General features: G+C 45.8%; 1 protein-coding gene across 2 annotated transcripts; it reads right to left on the bottom strand.

The window, feature by feature from the left end:
* Window positions 1-16,054, bottom strand: zld (zinc finger protein zelda). 2 transcript variants are annotated; one of them, XM_070276489.1, is made up of 3 exons: window positions 15,244-16,054; window positions 10,330-14,909; window positions 1-2,463 (listed from the first exon to the last, which is right to left on the bottom strand). In XM_070276489.1, exons 2-3 carry the CDS (start codon window positions 14,642-14,644, stop codon window positions 2,408-2,410), a joined length of 4,371 nt encoding a protein of 1,456 aa, XP_070132590.1. In that variant the 5' UTR covers window positions 14,645-14,909; window positions 15,244-16,054; the 3' UTR covers window positions 1-2,407. The 2 variants fall into 2 exon arrangements, with proteins under 2 accessions (XP_070132590.1, XP_070132585.1); XM_070276484.1 differs by lacking the exon at window positions 1-2,463 and having other exon boundaries at window positions 8,543-14,909.
* Between the last annotated feature and the right edge of the window lie 2,450 nt (window positions 16,055-18,504).

The raw sequence follows: 18,504 nt of genomic DNA, 5'->3' as shown, positions 1-18,504 counted from the left end.
TGTAGTTTACATTCTTTATTTCGGTTCAAAAAAAAATTCCATTTTCTCTGTCGTGTGTCAAAATTGTTCTCCTTGTGTGGGGCTGGGGGCTTGAGGTTCTTGCTTTGGGGGGTTTACAGATATAGCCCCCTTCGTTATATGTATGTACACATATAGGCATATGTAGAATTATATATAATATTTTGAGATACACAAATAGAGTGGGAGAAACAATGGGCTTTCCCTCTGCTAGAAATGCATAAATTCATTTTATTCGGATTACAATTTGGATTTCCGACTTTCGGTTTTTTCGACTTGGGGCTTTGGGTTTAACACTAAGATTTTGGATACTATGGGTAGTACTTGGCCCGAACACTGAGCTAACGTTTATATTTAATTTTTAAATACTCTTTTGTTGGCAACATCTTCTAAATATAAAATCTCTTTTTAAAATTCCTGATACGATTGAGGGTTCTGTCTAGTTTGTGGCCCTGGTGCCTGTGGTGGCTATAAGTTTGTAAAAATGTACAAATATACATGCACGCACACACATTACACAATTAATTTATTGGATTAAAACATTTTTTTTTAAATATTCAAGTTGTAATACTTCTTAGTAGTTTTTTTTAGTGCCAGTAGTTGTTGAAGACAGAGAGGTACACGGTTCCTGTTGCATTATTGTTTGTTTAAGTTTAGTTTTTAGTGTTTAGTGTTGTTTCTTTTAAGTTCTACTACATACATTTAAAGATTTATGCGTTTTTGGCGATTGTTCAACTTTTTCTATATAAACTCTTTGGCGGCTTCTTGGGTTTTCCATTTTCTTCACTTGGTGCTTTCAAAAATTTTTTTTTAAATATACATTCTCGTGTGTTGCTTTGATGTAGCATGTTGCATGTTGCATATACCCGATCTTCCATGTTCGTATATATGTATGTATGTGTTTAATGCGGGCTTCGGTTCCCCTTTTACTTTTATTTAATAATTAATTTCTAAAATTTAACATGTAGTTGCTACATAATTCAAATATGTTTTAGGTTTTCTCGAGTTTCCGTTTTTGTTTTTAATTTCAAGACCGAACCGAATGGCTTCCTGCATTATATATTGCTTAAATGATCTCTGTTCTAGGTTAATGATATAAAAAAAATTACTATATTTAAGTAAACGGTCTAAACACAAAACAGAAGTAGATTGAGAGTCGGAGAGAAACAGAAACCATTTGATAGCCGAGCAAAGGTGAAAGCTTAACCTTTTCTTTCAATAAAAAATCAAACTAAGTTAAATGCCATGTCCTTCCGCCGGGCTATCGAAATCAGTTGTTTCGTAACCGTTTTTTCTCTGTGTAACTTTCATTTCTCAATTATTTGTTCGTTGTTGAGATGGGTTTCTTGCTCTTCTGGGGGGCGTTTAGAGGAGCCCCCAAAAAAAATGTGTAGAAGCCGGCCCTGGCCCTGACCCTGGCCGCCGCCCTCTTCAATCAGGGAGGTGGGTTGCATTGTCATTTGAGCAACAAATTCTCGGTAGCTGGCCAAACTGTAAAGATTCAAATTTAAACTGATGACAAGGTCGCGCAACTCGTGGGTAAAAACCAGGGGGATGGGCGGCCCACCGCAGTGGCGCAGGGCGGCTCTACCAGAGTCCTCTAAGCCTAAAGTATCTTTTGTGTATATATATGTATAGCTTGTATATATATAGAGCATATAAACAATTGTATTTAAAGTTATTTGTTTTAGTTTTACGTATAATTAGTTGACGTTTCTTTGCTTTGTTTCTTTGTTTTCTGGAAGAATCTGAATCGAACTAAAAAGTGTTTACTTCTAACGAGGTAGATTTCTATTACGTTCTGAGCTTCTCAGCTGATTCCCTGCCGAGGTATATCCATTTATTTCTAAAAAAAAAATAAACACTTTATATTGCACTGCAAACACTCCCAATTTTAACTAAAAGTATATATTGCCTCGTTTAATCGTTAAATCCTTTGCTATTTAAGTTTAATTATTGTTTTGTTTTGTTTTGTTTAGTTTCGATCTCGTTTGTTCAATAAATGATATGCACAATGTTGATATAGGAGACAATTCTTTCGGTTTTCGTCCTTGCTCTGCTAGGGGTTCCTTCGTAATACAGCAGGTCTGTATTCAACTATTGCCGTGTACAGTGGTATAGACTTTCGTTAAATTTATTTAGTTTTTAGAGCAAAACTTATCCAATCCTTATATTTTATTTTAGCCTCGGCAATGCGGCAGAACAAAAAGGTAAGACTAAATTTTGAGCCAACGACCGTTGGGGCTTAGTTTTCGAAAAAAAGTATTCATGTACCGATTGCCTGAGCTAGATCTCCACTCTCTTTCGGCAAGGAGCACTTCCTTGCTGCTGAAATTTTACCCAAAAATGATGCCCAGAGTCCTTGGGGCATGTCCGAAATGCAATTGTCTTAAATTTTGATGCGCCTCTGAGTGAAGGACCTGGAATGCCGGCTCCGAGGTGACACTGCAATGGAAAGAAAAAAAAAGGTGCTTATAAATAAAAATGCTTAGAGAGCTAATTAGTCACTGACAGGGCGAAGCTTGAGTATCTGTATCTTTGCTCTTAATGTTTCGGTATCTGTATCTGCAATGTTTTCAGCCGATTGCAGCTGTTCGGGCTTCGTGTAAGGCTCTAATATAAAGAAATCAAGCCCGACATCAAATCCAATAAATCTCTAATCCAATTATAACTCATTATGCCTATATGGTCGGTCCCACAGCGGTCTCGCTCGCACACTCCACCCTCCCTGTATCCCTCACTCGCTTTGGAATTATTAGCTCGGGCTCAAGCCATAGCGCTCCATAATCTGATATCTTAGATGTCTCCTCTTCCTTGCCCATCCACCCCGCCCACCTGGGCCCCTTCCCTCCTCTTCGGTTTCAGCGTAATTCTTATAATTCGTTTGATTCTTCTTCTTTTTCTCTTTTGGTTTTTTTCAATTTTTGTTTTTATTTTTTTGTAGCTATATGTTTTTTTTTCTGCTGTGGCCCACAATCTACAGAAACAACAGCAACAATGAAAAAAAGAAACAAGGGGAACGCCTTTATTGTTTTCATCTTCTAATTTCGGCTTGGCTGCCTTCTTCTTCTCATTTAGCCCGAAGAGCCGTAAGGCTTAGGCCCTACACTGGGAAAAAATCTTTCAGACACAATAATAATAGCAATATTGCTTAATTGTAAAATATAATTGTAAACAAATTCTTTCTAAAAATATATATTTTTTTTTAAATTATACCTTTTTCTATACTTTTTCTGTAAATTTTCCTCATTAGTCTCCTCATAATCTCCAATATCACAGCAAATATTTGTCTGTGCATTTAATATTTATGAAAATCAAAGAAAAAATCAACCCAACACTTCAACAAAATAGATAAACAGGATAAAATATATAAGAAGAAGCCGCTCATAAAATAGTTCGGTAGCAGCATCTTAATACCAGATATCCTTTTAGATCGAGACCATCCGAAAGCACGAAGGTCCGAATTCTGGACGGGCGTGTGAAGTTTAGGGAATAGACCCCAGCACATAGAACAAAAGCCACGACCCCTCCCACCGCCACTCCCACTCCCCTTGGCACTGGCACTGAAAATCTTATAATTAAAGCGAATCTAGTTTTCTAATTTGGTTGCTGGCTGTTGCTTGTGGCCCTGTTACGTTTGGAGTCATGCAACGGAGTGGTACACTCCCCTCCCCTTTTGGCCATCCTGCGGTCATCCATCTTGCCAGCTTTGTTGTTGCTGGCTGTGGGCCTTAGTTAATCTGCAGCGCATCAGCAATTAGCGGAAACTCGTCATAAAAAATCCGAAAAGAGCGGAGAACCAGCAACAGTCAACAAGCGGCCAGCGCACAAAATCGGATAAAGCGCCGACAGCAAAAAAGAGTCTAAAATAAAAAAAAAGTTTTGCCTAAACTTTGGTCTTGTTGTTGCTAGGTTTGTTGTTCGAAACTCGTTCGCGGGTCTCAAAAAGATTTATTTTGTTTTACTTTATATTTGTCTGTCGTTTTTCAGTTTGTCGTTTTTGTTGCCTTTTTTTAACTGATTGTGAGACAAAAATTTCTGTTGAATCGGAATTAGGACACACACATGAAGTGAAGCTTCAAAATGTAGCAACAATTTTAGTTTTTTTTCTTTTGGCCATGTTGTTGTTGTTGTTGACGCAGCTGTGCGCCATTTGACGACGTTTCGCCGTTGCTGTTGCCTGGCCTGCCCCGCCCACCCGACCCCGCCCCCTGCCGCATATATCATTTTATTATGGCTTTGAGTCCGGACACCTTTTCTTCTTTTTCGATTTTTTTTTGGCCATTTCTGAGGAGAATCTCGACTTTTTTTCTTTTTGGAAATTCAAAGGAGAGCCATAAAGTTCGTTGCCTAAGTCTTTTGATTTGGGATCAAAATAAAAGTTTGCAAATGGACAATGAACAGCTAGAAGATTCAATAAATGGGGTTTTTAGAATAGTATTATTGGTAGCTAAGGCAGGATAACTTAAAATTTTAATAATGATCAGATTTTTAAAATAATAAGTAAAAGGTGAGTAATACTGGGATGCTCTGGTGTTTACTTTACTTTTGGTTCAGATTCAACGGTTGAGAAATGTTTCTTGGAAGGAATAAACCTTTTTCGTAAACTATCACACCAAAAATAAATACTTAACCATTTTAAGCTTTTTTTCTTAAGCTTAATAATATAAATAATAAAATATTGCTTTGTGTTTAGAAATGATATAGGTTTTGAGAAAAGTAAGACCCTTGAACAAGAATATTGAAGAAAATTATTAACTTTTGGAATAAAAAGTTACCCTACTTACTTTATTTCGTTTGTTTAAATATTAAAAATAATTTGTATATAATTTAAAAATCAAACAGGGGATTTCTAATAAGGTAATGAAAGGACTAGAATATTTAGGAATAAATAAAGCCATATAAAATATGAACAATCTTTATAAACAATTAACTTTGACAATGACAAAAATAAGTAAATAAATAAATAACTATTAATAAATAACAAATAATTTTAATAACGATAAACCCATAAAGCCCAAAACGCTGCAAGTATAAGGATGAGATCATCTTGGTTATTCGTTAGCCGATTGTGCATAGATCCAGCTTCCAGGCCCTCATCCTGTATGTATCTTTAGTTTCTAAATGTATCTGGCCATTTTCCAAGCGGCGTAATTTAGGTTCTAGACCAACTAAGCAGACGGACAGACGGACTGAGGTCTTGGCCAGCGTCGGCGGCAGATGCTCAAGACAATAATGAGCGGGACGATGATGATGATGCGACCGCCATGCTATCCTGTCATCTTGCCTCTACACAACTTGTTGTGTGTGTTGTTGTTGCCGTTTGGCATTGAATTTTGGAAATCAAATATCTAACGCCATAACTCGGGGGTAGGTTTTTATTTTACTTTTTTTTCTAGCTATTAGTGAGCCAGAAGAGGTTAGCAACAACAGCCAAGATGCCAGTAACTCAACGAGCATGCGAGTGTGCGAGTGTGTGTGTGGACAACACAATAAGCATTTCAGGATGCTGTCAGATGTTTGGTAATTAAAAAAGAAGAAGAGCACAGCACTCTGGGAAAGTAATGGGAAAGAAATTTTCTTATTCTCGAAACGAAAGTCAAATGATTAAAAAAGGAAAAACAACAACAAAAAAAAAATGAAAACAAGAATAAGAGAAAATTTTACAGTTTTGGAAAAGGGAGGGGGGATGTCATTTCATCAAGGGCTTTGATAATTTCCATTTTTTGTGTCCCTCTCGCCGTCGACCTAATTTGATTGAGTTTCTGTGTTGGATGTCAATTGGGATGACAGCTCTAATTTAACCTTTTTCATGCAGAGACCCGACTAAAGGCCCTGAAATGGGGCAAAAGGATTTCTGATGCATATAGATGACAGGTATACATATAATCCTTTTTTATTTAGGAATACCTATTTACTGACAATTAGATTTAGTTTTTTTGCTTTGAAACTAAAATAGTACTTTAAAGAAATTCAAAGTAAGACAGAGCTTCCATAATATCGGCTGAATAATACCAGGTACATTTCTACTCTGCTCGTTAGCCCACTTTCCTTATATATCTATGGTATTATCTTTAAACTACTAAAGTGAACAAAAAAGGACAGATTTAGGCATAATTTTGTTCTTCCAAAAAGGTGTATATTTTTGGAAACTAGTAGTCAATCGACTATGGGAGTTACTTGTTGGAAAAAATCATAACTATTACTTTCAAACATAATAAATACGATTACGACTTATTGCACAAGTTTTTTATAAATTGTTTATCCCAATTCAACCCATTTATTATTGTCTTTAGAAAACATTAACCCCAAAGATCTATAAACCCAGCATTAATTTAATTTAAACCCATCCTGTTTGTTGAAATAAATTTCCCATCCATATGTCCTTGTCAGAAATGATTGCAAGCCACAGCATAGAACTCTCAAGAACTATATGTAGATGCCAAAGAATAGATATCCAGGTTCTCATAATTTCTCCTTTTTTTTGCCGAATATCTCAAGGGATGTTTGGTGAAAAGCCTGAGAATCACAAATAAATAATGCAAGAAAAATGAAAAAAATGAACAGTTAGGCAGGAGGAACCGAATCTCGAACGGAAAGCAAACACCAACAACAAAGAATCGAGGAAGTGAGCAAATCACACATGTTCCAGATCTTCCTTTGAAGGGAGAAGAGGGCGGAGGATGGCGGGTAGGGGTTAGGGGGTAGGGGTGTTCTTTAAGATTTAGGAAGAAGACTGCAGAATTTGCACATCGATCACCTAAGAAATGGATGCTTTCGTTTGTTTTTGGGATGTTGTGATCCTCTATATACTTTCTTTTGTTGTCCATCTGCTGTTTCCTAGCTCCTTCTTCTTCTTTCTATCTCTTTCTCTCCCCCTTCCCCCGTCTCTATCTTCTTTTAAACAAAGACACAAAAGCCTGACAAGGCAAAGCTATTGTGTATTGTGCAGAGAAGTTCTTCAGTTCTCCAGTCTATATTATTATTTTATTTTATATATTATTTTGTGGCAGGAAGATTTTTTAGTTGTTTTTGTTCCCAAGTATCTGAGTGTGTGTATCTGTGAGTATCTTTGTATCTGGATCTGTGTGTGCAACTATGAATCATGGTAAGAGCTAACGCTGTCGTTCGAGGAGGAAGAATGGCTCGAGAACCGAAATGAATAAAGAAGCGAAGAGGGAATCAGAGATCAGAACATAAAGAACACATTTCAAGGATTACGAGAGCGGGACAGACTGATCGACCCCTACTGTCTTTCCTTGGTATCTACAAGATACACACATGCACACATCCGAAAAATTTAGGTAGACAATTTCTACCTGGACAAACGATCAAAATCTCAGCCGAAAGACAAGAGGAAAAAAAACATAAATGTACAAGAAACGAAAACGAAATAAAGCCGAGATAGAAACGGCAAAAGAGAGATAGAATGAGACAGAGACGGAGAGGGAGAGGGAGAGAGATGGGAGGGCAACATCTTGCCGAAAAATTAAAATTACAGATGGTTTGTTGCTGGATGAGCATATGTACAGGAAACCAGTTTTTATGTTCAACAAACACACAAAAAAAAAACTCCAAGAAAACGCACGGCGGCCGCAAGAATCGCGCGCCAGCAGAAGACAGAGGCACGGATACGTAGATACGAGGCTACATAAATACATAGATACAAATGCAGACACAGATACAGCAGGAGACGTCTTCATGATGACTTATAGCCTGGTTTCTATGCTGAAGTAACTAGGAGTTGGTTTAGTTGGATCTTAGTCTAGTCCTTGGCAACCGAAACCCCCTTCGGACCAAGGCTATCTGAGGATCGCACAATGGACCCTTTATCCAGCGCAGATCCCTGACTGGCTCAGGGGAGGACGTCGCACAAAGATGTCCTTCAGCAGGGCATATCTCTTTATCTACACATGTCGTTTGCTTGTCTTTCTCCTCTGGCCGTCTCTTCCACTCCTTCTGCTTTGCTGCGTTTCTTCGCAAAAAAATGTCCAAAAGAAATCTCTATCTCGCAAAGAATTCCGTACAAATGAAACGGAAAACACGGCAGAGACACAGAGACACAAAGAGAGTAAGAAGAAAGAAAAGGAATAAAAGGCGAGGAGAAACCAGAGGAGAAAAGGAAATATTAAAGACACGCACGTAGTTTCTTCGGAACTAGCAGCCACAACAACGAAATTCTACAAAAATAATTAAGGAAAAAAATAAACACGAAGAAGCAAAAACATTTATTTTAAATTTTATGACATATGGTGCGAGGTTCGAACTCTTTCTGAAAAAAAGAAAAAAGCTGAAAACTGAAAACTGAAAACTGAAAGAATAAAATAATGAGGAAATAAAAACAAAGACTTTTCAATTTAATTTTCAATTTTTTTATGTAATTTCTTTTTTGTGGCTTGTGGTTGGCATTTAATATTTGTCCGGTTGTAAAAAAAATACTTAGAAGGCGTGCCGAATTAAGCATTAAATTGGTTAACAATTAAAAGTAGGAAAAAAAAAATAATAATTACAAACAAGGGTGGTGGTGGGCGAAAATGAAGATTAAATAATTACAATTGGTTTTATTTGTGTGGAACATAAGTTAGGGACAACTAAACTAAGGATATATATCATAGAGCATATATATTATATGGTATTCGTGCATGTGTGGGGAGTGTGTGTCTGGTTTCTTAAAATAATAATATCCCTGATTTAGCTTTTTGTTTAAGTTTTCGTATCCTTTGCTCTGTAATTTGGCGTTTTTAAGGCTAACACATATATGATCGAGGTTAGTAATATATATATATGCATATGTGCGTTCTAGTAACTAGAGTTGGTATATATATCCGTATATATATATCGATTGGCATTTAGTTGCTGCTTTTTAGTTCACATATCGTGTATATGGCATTTGTTGTCGATACAAAAATATAATAACTAACGATCTAATAACTAATGGGCTTTAAAAAAAAATCATCAAGCTAGGCGGTAACATATATATAATATATAGAGTGGAATATGTACGTGGTGTGCGATCGCCCTGATGTAAGCGTTTCTTTTGTTGCTGAGGTATACTTGGAGGTGTTACACATTTAGGACTAAGCGTACAGGCTATGGTTACAGGGTTATACATTACAAAATAATAATACAACTGTTAACGTACAAAATAAAATTAAATAATTTTCTGCTACAACAATTAGGAATTCTTCTGTGTGTGTGTGTGTGTGTGTGTTTGTCAAATCTCTGGCGCCTCCCCCCTCTATGGCCCGACAGGAATGATCGGATGTGTGGAGGTCCGGGCCTAATGGGCCCAAGGAGTGCCCGTCCAAGTGATCGAAATGCTGCGGCTTTTTGTGTTTTTGGCAATCAAGTTGGGGAAAAAACAGCGAGTTATTGCCTGCCAAGCAACAAAGCGTGTTTTCTTAATTCGTTCCTCAATCAAAAATAATATATAACGGTCATTAAAGCAAGTAATTAAATGTCAGCTGGCGGAGAACCCTAAATCAAGAGCCAGACTAAGCCGATCCAGGACAACCACCATCCAACTGCAGCGCTGCCCGAGCTGCGTCTTGCAACGCGGGCAGGACTCAGTTGCCCCTCCCCCAGTCGCTCCCAAAAGCCAGGAAGCATTTCAACACCGTGTCCGGACTGCCCCCTAGTACATCTCTATGGTCTGGTACTCCTCCTCGATAAACTCCTGCTTGATCATCAGATCGTCGTCCAACTCCTCGTCCTCCTCCTCATCCTCCTCCTCTATCATCTTCATCTCCATCGCGTCCTCCTCGTCCTCCAACAGGCTGTCGTCGTCGGCGGCCACATCGTCGATGGGCCGCTTCAGACTCTGGCGGGGATTGGACGCGGAGGCCATGACAGTGGGCGAGGCAGCCGCCGATGTGACGGTCAGCGCGCGGGCGAATGCCGCCTTGATGGTGCCGGGAGCGGCTCCCGCCACCGTCGAGGTGATGTTCCCCCCCCCTGCGGCGGCAGTTGCTGCTGAAGTGGCTGTTGCTGCCGCCGCAGCTGCTGCGGCTGCGGCTGCTGCGGCCGCCGACTTCTTGCCCACCACCCGTGGACGGTTGTGGGTCTCGAGGTGCTTGCGCAGGTGGTCCTTGCGGCAGAAGCCCTTCTCGCAGATGTCGCACATGTGCTGCTTGAGGCCCGTGTGGATGGCCTCCACGTGCCGCCGCAGGTCGGTCTTGTGGTGGAACTGCTTGGGGCACTGGTCGCACTTGTGCGGCTTGTCCTGGGTGCGGTGGCGCCCCAGGTGTGTCGTGTATACGTCTTCGCTTTGGAAGCGCTTGCCGCACTTCTGGCAGCGGAACGGGTACTCACCGGAGTGGAAGCTCTTGTTGTGCTGCGTGAGGTAGCAGTTCTTGGTGAACTCCTTGTCGCACTCCAGACACTTGATCCTGCCCGACGGCAGCGTGGTCGAGTGCGGCGAGGTGGAGCCCACGCTGCTGTTGCGCCGACGCTTGGTGGTCGTTGTCGATGGTGTGGCGCCTCCTCGTCGCTTCTTCGCCGGCGGCTGGGCCAGGATCTGATGTTGTTGTTGTTGTTGTTGCTGCTGCTGCTGCTCCAGTTGCTGCTGCTGCTGGTGATGCTGCTGCTCGAGATGCTGCTGATGCTCCAGTTGCTGCTGCTCCAGTTGCTGCTGGTGCTCCAGCTGCTGCTGCGTCTGCTGCATCTGCTCCAGCTGCTGCTGGTGATGGAGCTGGTACGGATCCAGTTGCGGATCCATCTGCTGGTGGTGTATCAGCGTGGCCAGACCGTGGTCCAGCTCCAGGGCGGGGGTGGCCCGCGAGCTGCTCACCGTGGGCGAGTAGGGAGTGGCCAGCACGGTGAGCGTCGGGGTCTGGGCCTCCTGCTGGGCCTGCTGGTGGGCGTGCAACGCCGTGGTGAGGGTGTGCATCGGCGGCAGGTCGCCCTCCTGCGGGGACCGCTGGGCGGCCACCGAGTACGGCGACAACGGGGCGTAAGGGGAGAACAGGGAGGCGGGCATTAGCTGCAGGATCTGGCCGTCGCTAGTGGTGATCTGGTGGTGGTTGCCCGCCGGATAGCCCGCCGCTCCGGATCCGGCCGAGGTGGCCTCCGAGGTCGGGTTGCCGCCACTACCAATAATAGTGTGATAGCTCATTGTGGGGTCCAGCGGCTGCAGCTGCTGGTAGCATGGCGGCGGCGGCGGCATGATGGGCATGTGCATGGTGGGCGGCATGGGCATGGTGCTGGTGATGTGCGGCGGCGGCGGCTGCAGCGGCAGCGGCAGCAGCTGCGGCGCTGTGGTGGTGGTGGTGAGCGGCTGCTGCGGCATGGGCATGCCCATGGTGGGCGGCGGCGGCTGCTGCAGCGGCGGTGGGGAGCTGCTGGTGGGTGAACTGCTGCTGTGCGGCATATTGTCCCCCTGCGCCAGGATTAGCGCCTGCTGCTGCTGATCCAGTTGGTGAAGCTCCCGATGCTGATGCTGCTGTTGCTCCTCCTGCTGCTCCGGATGGTGTTGATGATGCGGGGGGAGCGGGAGCGGGAGCACCGCCTGGTGGTAGTGGGACACCAGCTGCGCTGGCTGCAGCGGCTGCATAGTGTCCTGCATACTGGTGGTGGTGGTAGTAGCTAGCGGCGTGGTGCTGGTGCTGCTGCACTGCAGCATACTGGGCATGCTGGGCGGCATGAGCGTGTGCATGGGCATGGGCATATCCAAAGCCAGCATGTTGTAGTCCATTGCCATATGCGGCAGCATTCCCATAGGCGGCAGCAGCTGCGGCGGCGGGGTGGTGCGCGAGAAATCCGTTACCTGCGGCTCCTGTTGGTAGATAGTAAGGGGCGAGTTGCTGCTGCTGCTGGGCGTGCTGGGATTGGTGTTGCAGCTGTTGCTGTTGCTGCTGCTGCTGTTGATGTTGCTGCTGCTGTTGATGGGCGTGCTGCTGTGGTATTGCCGCGCCGCCAGCAGATAGGCCTGCTGCTCCGCCACTGCCGCCGCCTGCTGCTGATGCTGCAGGTGATCTTCCTCCGGATCCGCCTGATGATCCGCCAGCTCCTGCTCCTCCTCCGCCTCCTCCGTGGCCATTGAGCTGTTGCTGTTGCTGCTGCGACTGTGGGTGGCCAAGTGGGTGTGGGTGTGGGTGAGGGAGTGCATGTGGGTGTGGGTGTGGGTGTGGTTGCTGTCCTCCATTAGCTCGCTCTTTATAGCTGCCGCCATTGCTGTTGTTGTTGTTTGTGGGGGTGGTGGTGGTGTTGCTGTTATTGTTGGTGGTACTCGGGTTGTTGTTGTTGTTATTATTGGCGGAGTGGTTGTTGTTTCGTTCAGCAGGCCCCTCATTTGGGAGGACGGCATTTGGGTGGTGTTGTTGTTGTTGTTGTTGTGTGGGGCGGAGGGACCTGCTAGCCCGTTTGGGTGACCGTTCAAAACGGAGTTGTTGTTGTTATGAAGATGATGCTGCTGCTGTTGCTGCATCTGCAACTGCTGCTGCTGCTGCTGCTGGTTGTTGGAAGCGTGCTGTGGTGAAGCGTTTGTCGTTGATTGCACTTGTTGCTGCATGTAGCCGCCGTACCCGTTGGCGACGCCGTTGCCGTTGGCATAGCCGTTGGAGTGGTGGAGGTGCTGCTGCTGCTGGGTGGTGGGCGAGGGCGAGGCCGAGTACTGGGACATGGCAGCGCCGCCCGCCGCTCCCACCCCGCCTCCTCCTCCATAATCGGGTGGACTTCTGGGCGGTTCTGGTGGTGGCACGTTCGCCGGCGGTGGTGGTGGCGGCACCTGTTGCTGCTGATTGCCACCCGAGGCGGCCGCTGCGGCGGCGGCAGCAGCAGCCGCAGCTGCTGCAGCGGTGCCGCGTCGACTCGGCTTCGTCACCGGGTCCCGCGAGGGATGGTGGTGCGCCGATATGGGCAGCGTGGCTGGGTCCGGCTGACCGCTCGACTTCACGGCGTTCTTGTGCAGCGTCGTGTTGTAGTGGCGCTTGAGGTGGCCCGAGCTGGTGAACCACTTGTTGCAGGCCGTGCAGTTGTAGGTCTTGGGGCGACGCGCCTCGTTCGACTTCCATGTTGCCGCCTTGGCGGTCAGGCTGTTGGCCGGCAGCACCGAGCTGGAGCTGGGCGGCTCGAAGCCGCGGTATCCGCCGCCCGGTGGCCCGGCGCCCGTGCCGCTCTCCTGGCCCGGGCCGCCCGTGGTGGTGCTGGGGAACTCGGCCGGGCTGGTGGCCACACTGCCGCACAACTCGCTGGCGCCGCCACCCGCTGCCGTCGGGTCGAAGGACTTGTCCACGTAGTGTTGCGAGTCCGGGTACTCGGACTTGATCATGGCGTGGGCGCCGTATTCCTGCTTGATGGCCGTCTGGTGGTATGGCGACTGCTTCGGCGAGTAGTACGGGGACTTGTCCACGCCCACACCCAGGCCCAGGCCGACGCCCAGGCCCTGCTGCATGTAGGGCGGCAGGCCCTCCACCGTCTGCTGCGGCTGCTGCTGCTCCCAACTGTGTAGCGCCCGCTGCTGCATGGACTGCATCGAGTGCAGCGGGTCGGGGAGCGCGCCCAGCGGCAGGCCGGCGATGGCCTCGTGTTGCTGTTGTTGCTGCTGCTGCTGCAGCAGTTGCTGGTGGTAGACCATCTTCTGGGAGTCTAGGTCTAGCAGCTCGCCAGGATTGGCCGCGGAGGTGCCTCCGTTCGGGGGCTGCGGGGTGGGCATCTCCTCCTTGATGTACGGGGAGCTGGCGTAGCCACTGCTGCCGTACGGCGACTCGCCGTGGACGTTGGCAATGTGCTCCTGCAGCTCGGACTCGTTGGTGGTCAGGATGCCGCACTTCTTGCACTGCAACTTACAGCCACCGCCGCCGGCGCCTCCTGGGGATCCGGGCGTCTGGCCGCTGCCGCTGCCCAGCTGCAGGTGGGAGGAGGTCGAAGTGGGACTGCTGCTGCTCACCACCCGCGGGCTCATCGCCGCCGTGGTGGTGCTCACGGCACTCGGCGCACTCACCGCGTCCTCGGACGTGGCGCTGGCCGCCGCTGGCATGCCCAGGCCCGATGTCGGGGTCTGCAGGTACGGGTGGTAGCGCACTCCGGCCGTGCCCTTGCCGTAGTCGGCCACGCCGCCCAGGCCTACGCCGAAGGCGTAGTCGGAGCCCTGCTGCTGTTGCTGCTGCTGCTGGTAGAACTGCTCGTAGCTGTTGATGTAGCTGCTGGCGTATCCTTGTTGCTGGTGCTGCATCTCGCCGCCGTAAAGGCCGCCGTAGAGTTGCTGCTGCTGCTGTTGCACCTGCTGTTGCTGCTGCTGCTGTCCGGCCGCGGAGGAGTACATGTGGTGTGTGGCGTAGGGCTGGTGGGTGATGCCCGAGGCCTGTTGTTGCTGCTGGGGATCTGCGCCCATTCCCTGGGCTTGTTGCTGCTGCTGCGTCTGCTGCTGCTGTTGCGTCTGTTGCTGCTGCTGCGGAGGCTGCGGCGTGCCGGGCTGATTGTCGCTGGAATCGGCCGCGGCGCTGATCGTGGCGTTGGGCGTGGCGGGCGGACTGCCACCCACAACGGAGCCAGGACCGCCGGCGCCCGCTGCACCGCCTCCTACCGCTCCTCCTCCTCCTCCGCCTGCTCCACCGCCGCTGTCACTGCTGGCGGCGGCAAGCGCCTCTGCCGCGTGCAGTGGCGGCATTTCAGTTTTCATGCTCGCCATTTACCGCTACATAAGTGGCTACCGCTGCTGAGTGGCTGCTGCTGCTGCTGTCGCTGCTACTGCTGCTACTTGCGCTCTCTGTGCTGCTGCTGCTGCTTCTCATTGCTCTCCGGGATCAGTGGCGCATCCTCCTCCGGTGGTTTCTGTTCCTGGTTGTTCGTTGGCTTTCCAGCCGATCGTTGGGTTTGATTTGGTTTTGGGTTGATTTTTTGTTATTTTTGTTTCTTTTTTTTATTTTGTTTTTGTTTTTGTATTTGTATTTGTACTGCAAGTAGTCAAATATTTATTTACATTTATTAGATTTGGAAGATTGGAAGATTCTTCAATAAAAAAAAAAATATATATATATTTGTATATTTCAGACACACGCACACAGACACACTGAAGCAATGTTTTCGCTAACGGTTCTTGGTACTCTCTTCGTGTTGCACTTTGTACTAGTTCGTGTTGCAAGGTCTGCCTTGGTATAGTTTTGGCTTTTCTTTGTTTTCGGAGGACACACAAACTCACTGCCAGAGACACACTTGAAAAAAATATATGTACGAATGGCCGAGATCCTCGAGGAGATCCGTTTCGGTTTTCATTTTTCTTTTGCTTACTTATCTGCGCCTTCGCTTTCGTCAGCTCTTCGCTGGACTGCGCTGCTCGGCTCTGCTGCGATGTTCTCGTCGCCTCCTTGTCGCTGTCGCTGCCGCTGATTCGTTCGCCTCGATCTTCTGCTGCTTCTTCTTCCTCTTAACCGAAACTCACAAAATATCAGCGTACGAGTTCCAACAAAAAATAATTTGTAAAAAAAAAACAAAAGACGTGCCAAAAAAGAAAACTAAAGGAATCGAAACTGATCGCTATGTGGCCCACTGTGCTTTGCAATTTTGAATTTTGAATTTTGTTTGCGAGCCGGCGACTGGACTGACTGACGCGACTCTCTTCTTTCTCCGTCTCCTTTGTTCGCCCGCTTCGCCGGTGAGTGCTTGTTCTCGTGCTCGATAATGAAGCTGACGCCAAAGCCGAAGCCGATGCTGATGATGATGATGATGAATGCTTCTCTTCACTCCGAGATCACTTGGATTTCTTATATCGTTTTTGTATTATTATTTCTATTAAACCGTGGATCGAACAGAAAAAAATTGTTTACGAACACAACATACAATAACATTAAATAACTTTGTTTCTGATTTTCTTTTCTTTTTCGTTTTTGTTTTTCGTCCGAAAGAGTTAGTTTAATTTTTGTTTTTTGCCGAAATGTGTGTTTTGCCAAAATGCGTGTTTGCCGTTGGATTGTGTGGGGAAATAAAACAAAAAAGGGCGCTAAAAGCTAAATAGCCGCTCCACTCCGTTCGCACGCTTCGTCGCTTGTTCGCCCGAGTCCTTCTTTCTGCTACGGCGTTCCAAATACAAATGACCGACGTGCCAAGCTGGGCTTTCTGAAAACCTTTCGTCTCGTGACGGTCGCTGGTTCGGCGAAACCCCGAAGCGGCCCGATTCTGCCACAGACGAATCACGAACCTTTTTCCTTACGCACACACACACTTGCGCACGAGCGCAGAACGCCGCCGGCACGGCGGCAGAGGCAGCACGAGTGCCAGAAAGGGAGGGAACAAGCGCGGCTTGCGTCGACAGGCGGCGTCGCGTCGTCCTCTCTCGCAAAGCGGCCTGCTTGATCGATTACTGTTTATCGGCCGTGCCAGTGCTATCGATAACGTGTTGTGGGTGGATTTTCAGCTTGAGTGCAAGCGAGAAGGGTACTGCTTTTGCCGGCTGGGTGGCTGTTATCGTTCTGTTATGTGCCTCGACTGGCTGTTAGTTTGCATAGCGCTCCCCGCTCTCTGCTTGCGCTCTCCCAAAGCGCCGGCAGAGGCTCAGCGTCGCAGCCGGCTCTACCGTCCCTTGTGTGTGTGTCCTATGTACAGCGGCCTTATGTGCCGCTGCTGCTGCCTCTGCTACAGCCGTCGTTTTTGTCTCTGTCTGTCGCTGCTGCGGCTGCATTTGATTTTTCTTTTACTGTGCCTTTGCATTGTATTTGCCTGACTTTGATTTTGTATTTTTTCCTGTGCGCTTTTTTTATCTGGTTTAAAAAAATAAATATTTAATTGAATTTGTTTATGGCACGGAGTCTTATTTTATAAAAGTTCTCCGTTACTGAAAATTAAGTATTTTTTTTAAAGAACAAAACATGCTTTTTGTTTAAAATTGCTGATTTAAAACTAAAAATGTATGGAATAATCTATAAATATATTGTACTAATATATTAATATGATTTACAATGTGATTAACAATCAGCGATAAACAATTTTAAATTTGAATAAAATGGGAGAATTCTTAAATATCTTGTTCATATGTATTTGTATAAAAAGGATAATACTTTTGATTTGTTACTACCTTAACATCGCGGTAAAGAAAATCGAATTTAATGGAATTTTATAGAATTATACCTTAAAAGATGTTATTTTTTCGAGTATTTAAGCTTAGTAAATCAGTAAGTTAAAAAATTTTAGGGAAAAATAGAGTAAAAAGGGAACAAGTGTAAAAAATCAGTTTTTGAATTTTATGAAAAACTATTATTTTTATATTTTCATCTTAAAAATATGATCTTAAATGGGTATAGTTAAATACTCCATTTTAAAATGAATGTCAAAGATCTATTTTAGTTCCAAGAAACATTTTTATAAAAGATAATATAATAATAATAGTGTTGATAGTGTTTATACATATGTTTATATAGTTTGTAGTGTTTTATTTATGTTTTTAGTGGTTAGTGGATACATACAGCAATTGTTATTGGTTAATGGTTAAGTTATAGTTTTTTAATAGTGTTTTTGATAATAATTTATTAAATCTTTTTAATCTCCAAAGATCTTCAAAGAAACCTTGGAGGAGCCCTATTTCTGGACCTCATCGAGTCGATAGTGATTCAGCCCTCGATCAGCTACTAAGAATGCTTTTGGAAGAATACAAAAAACTTTTAAATACTATCCCCAATTTGGCAGCTGTGTTGCAACTTGCCACCAACTAGCTGTGTTATTTTTGCTTACAATTTTGATGATAGTCAGAGCGGCTCAATTAGTAGTGGGCTTAGTCAGTGTAGCCAGCCCCCTGACTCACCAGTTCGAGCCCGGTCGAAGACGATTTGCACTACTAGCCTAGTTTTGGAGCCGGGTCTCGGCGATTACCGGCGTCACAGGTCTCGTAAAAGTTGTCAACGTTTAAAGAAAAAAGGAAAAATTAATAAAGTCAAGTTTTATGGCCACGGGACGGGACGGTCAACGACGACAAAGAGCCAACTAAAAATAGCCGCGGGAAGGGTTCAGTTTGGGCCTTAGTGTGGCTGTGGCTCTACGTTTTGTTGTTTTTATTTTTCTGATGTTTTGTTTTTCTTTTTCCGCCAGGTCTGGGATTCAAACCCGGCCGAGAATGGCCCAAAAGTATTTAAAAATCTCGTAAGCCAAAAGCGAGGGCTAATGGAGCCCAGAGATACATCGCATCCACACGAACGGACGAAGAGCACACACAGATACGCCCGCCCTGGGCTGGTGTGTGTGCGGGGCCTTGAGGAAGAAGAGTTGTGTGGAGTAGTGGAGAGCCGCAGCCAGACAAAGACAGCCGGCCAGGCGAGTGCGAGTGCGAGTGAGCGAGACAGGGAGGGACGGAGCTCTCGAAATTTACATACATGATTGTCATAAAAAATCAGCAAGCAAATTGTCAAATCCCTAAACTGACAATAAAACAATAAAGAAAACGAAGACTCGGGCGACGACAACGACAACGGCAACGAAAGTGGGTAAGTGGAAGCCGGCCGGAAAAGAAGGGGCCAGAAACGAAAAAGGCAGAGACCAGAGGGGCCTTTGCCAAAACTCGCCTTC

The sequence above is a fragment of the Drosophila bipectinata genome, chromosome XL, assembly GCF_030179905.1.
Source record: "Drosophila bipectinata strain 14024-0381.07 chromosome XL, DbipHiC1v2, whole genome shotgun sequence".
NCBI lineage: Eukaryota > Metazoa > Arthropoda > Insecta > Diptera > Drosophilidae > Drosophila > Drosophila bipectinata.
The sequence above is the reverse complement of the archived record's forward strand: the minus strand, read 5'-3'. Positions and strand labels throughout refer to the sequence as shown.

Excerpts from the sequence above, each read along its gene's own strand:
- zld (XM_070276484.1), bottom strand. The coding sequence starts at position 14,644 with ATGGCGAGCATGAAAACTGAAATGCCGCCACTGCACGCGGCAGAGGCG.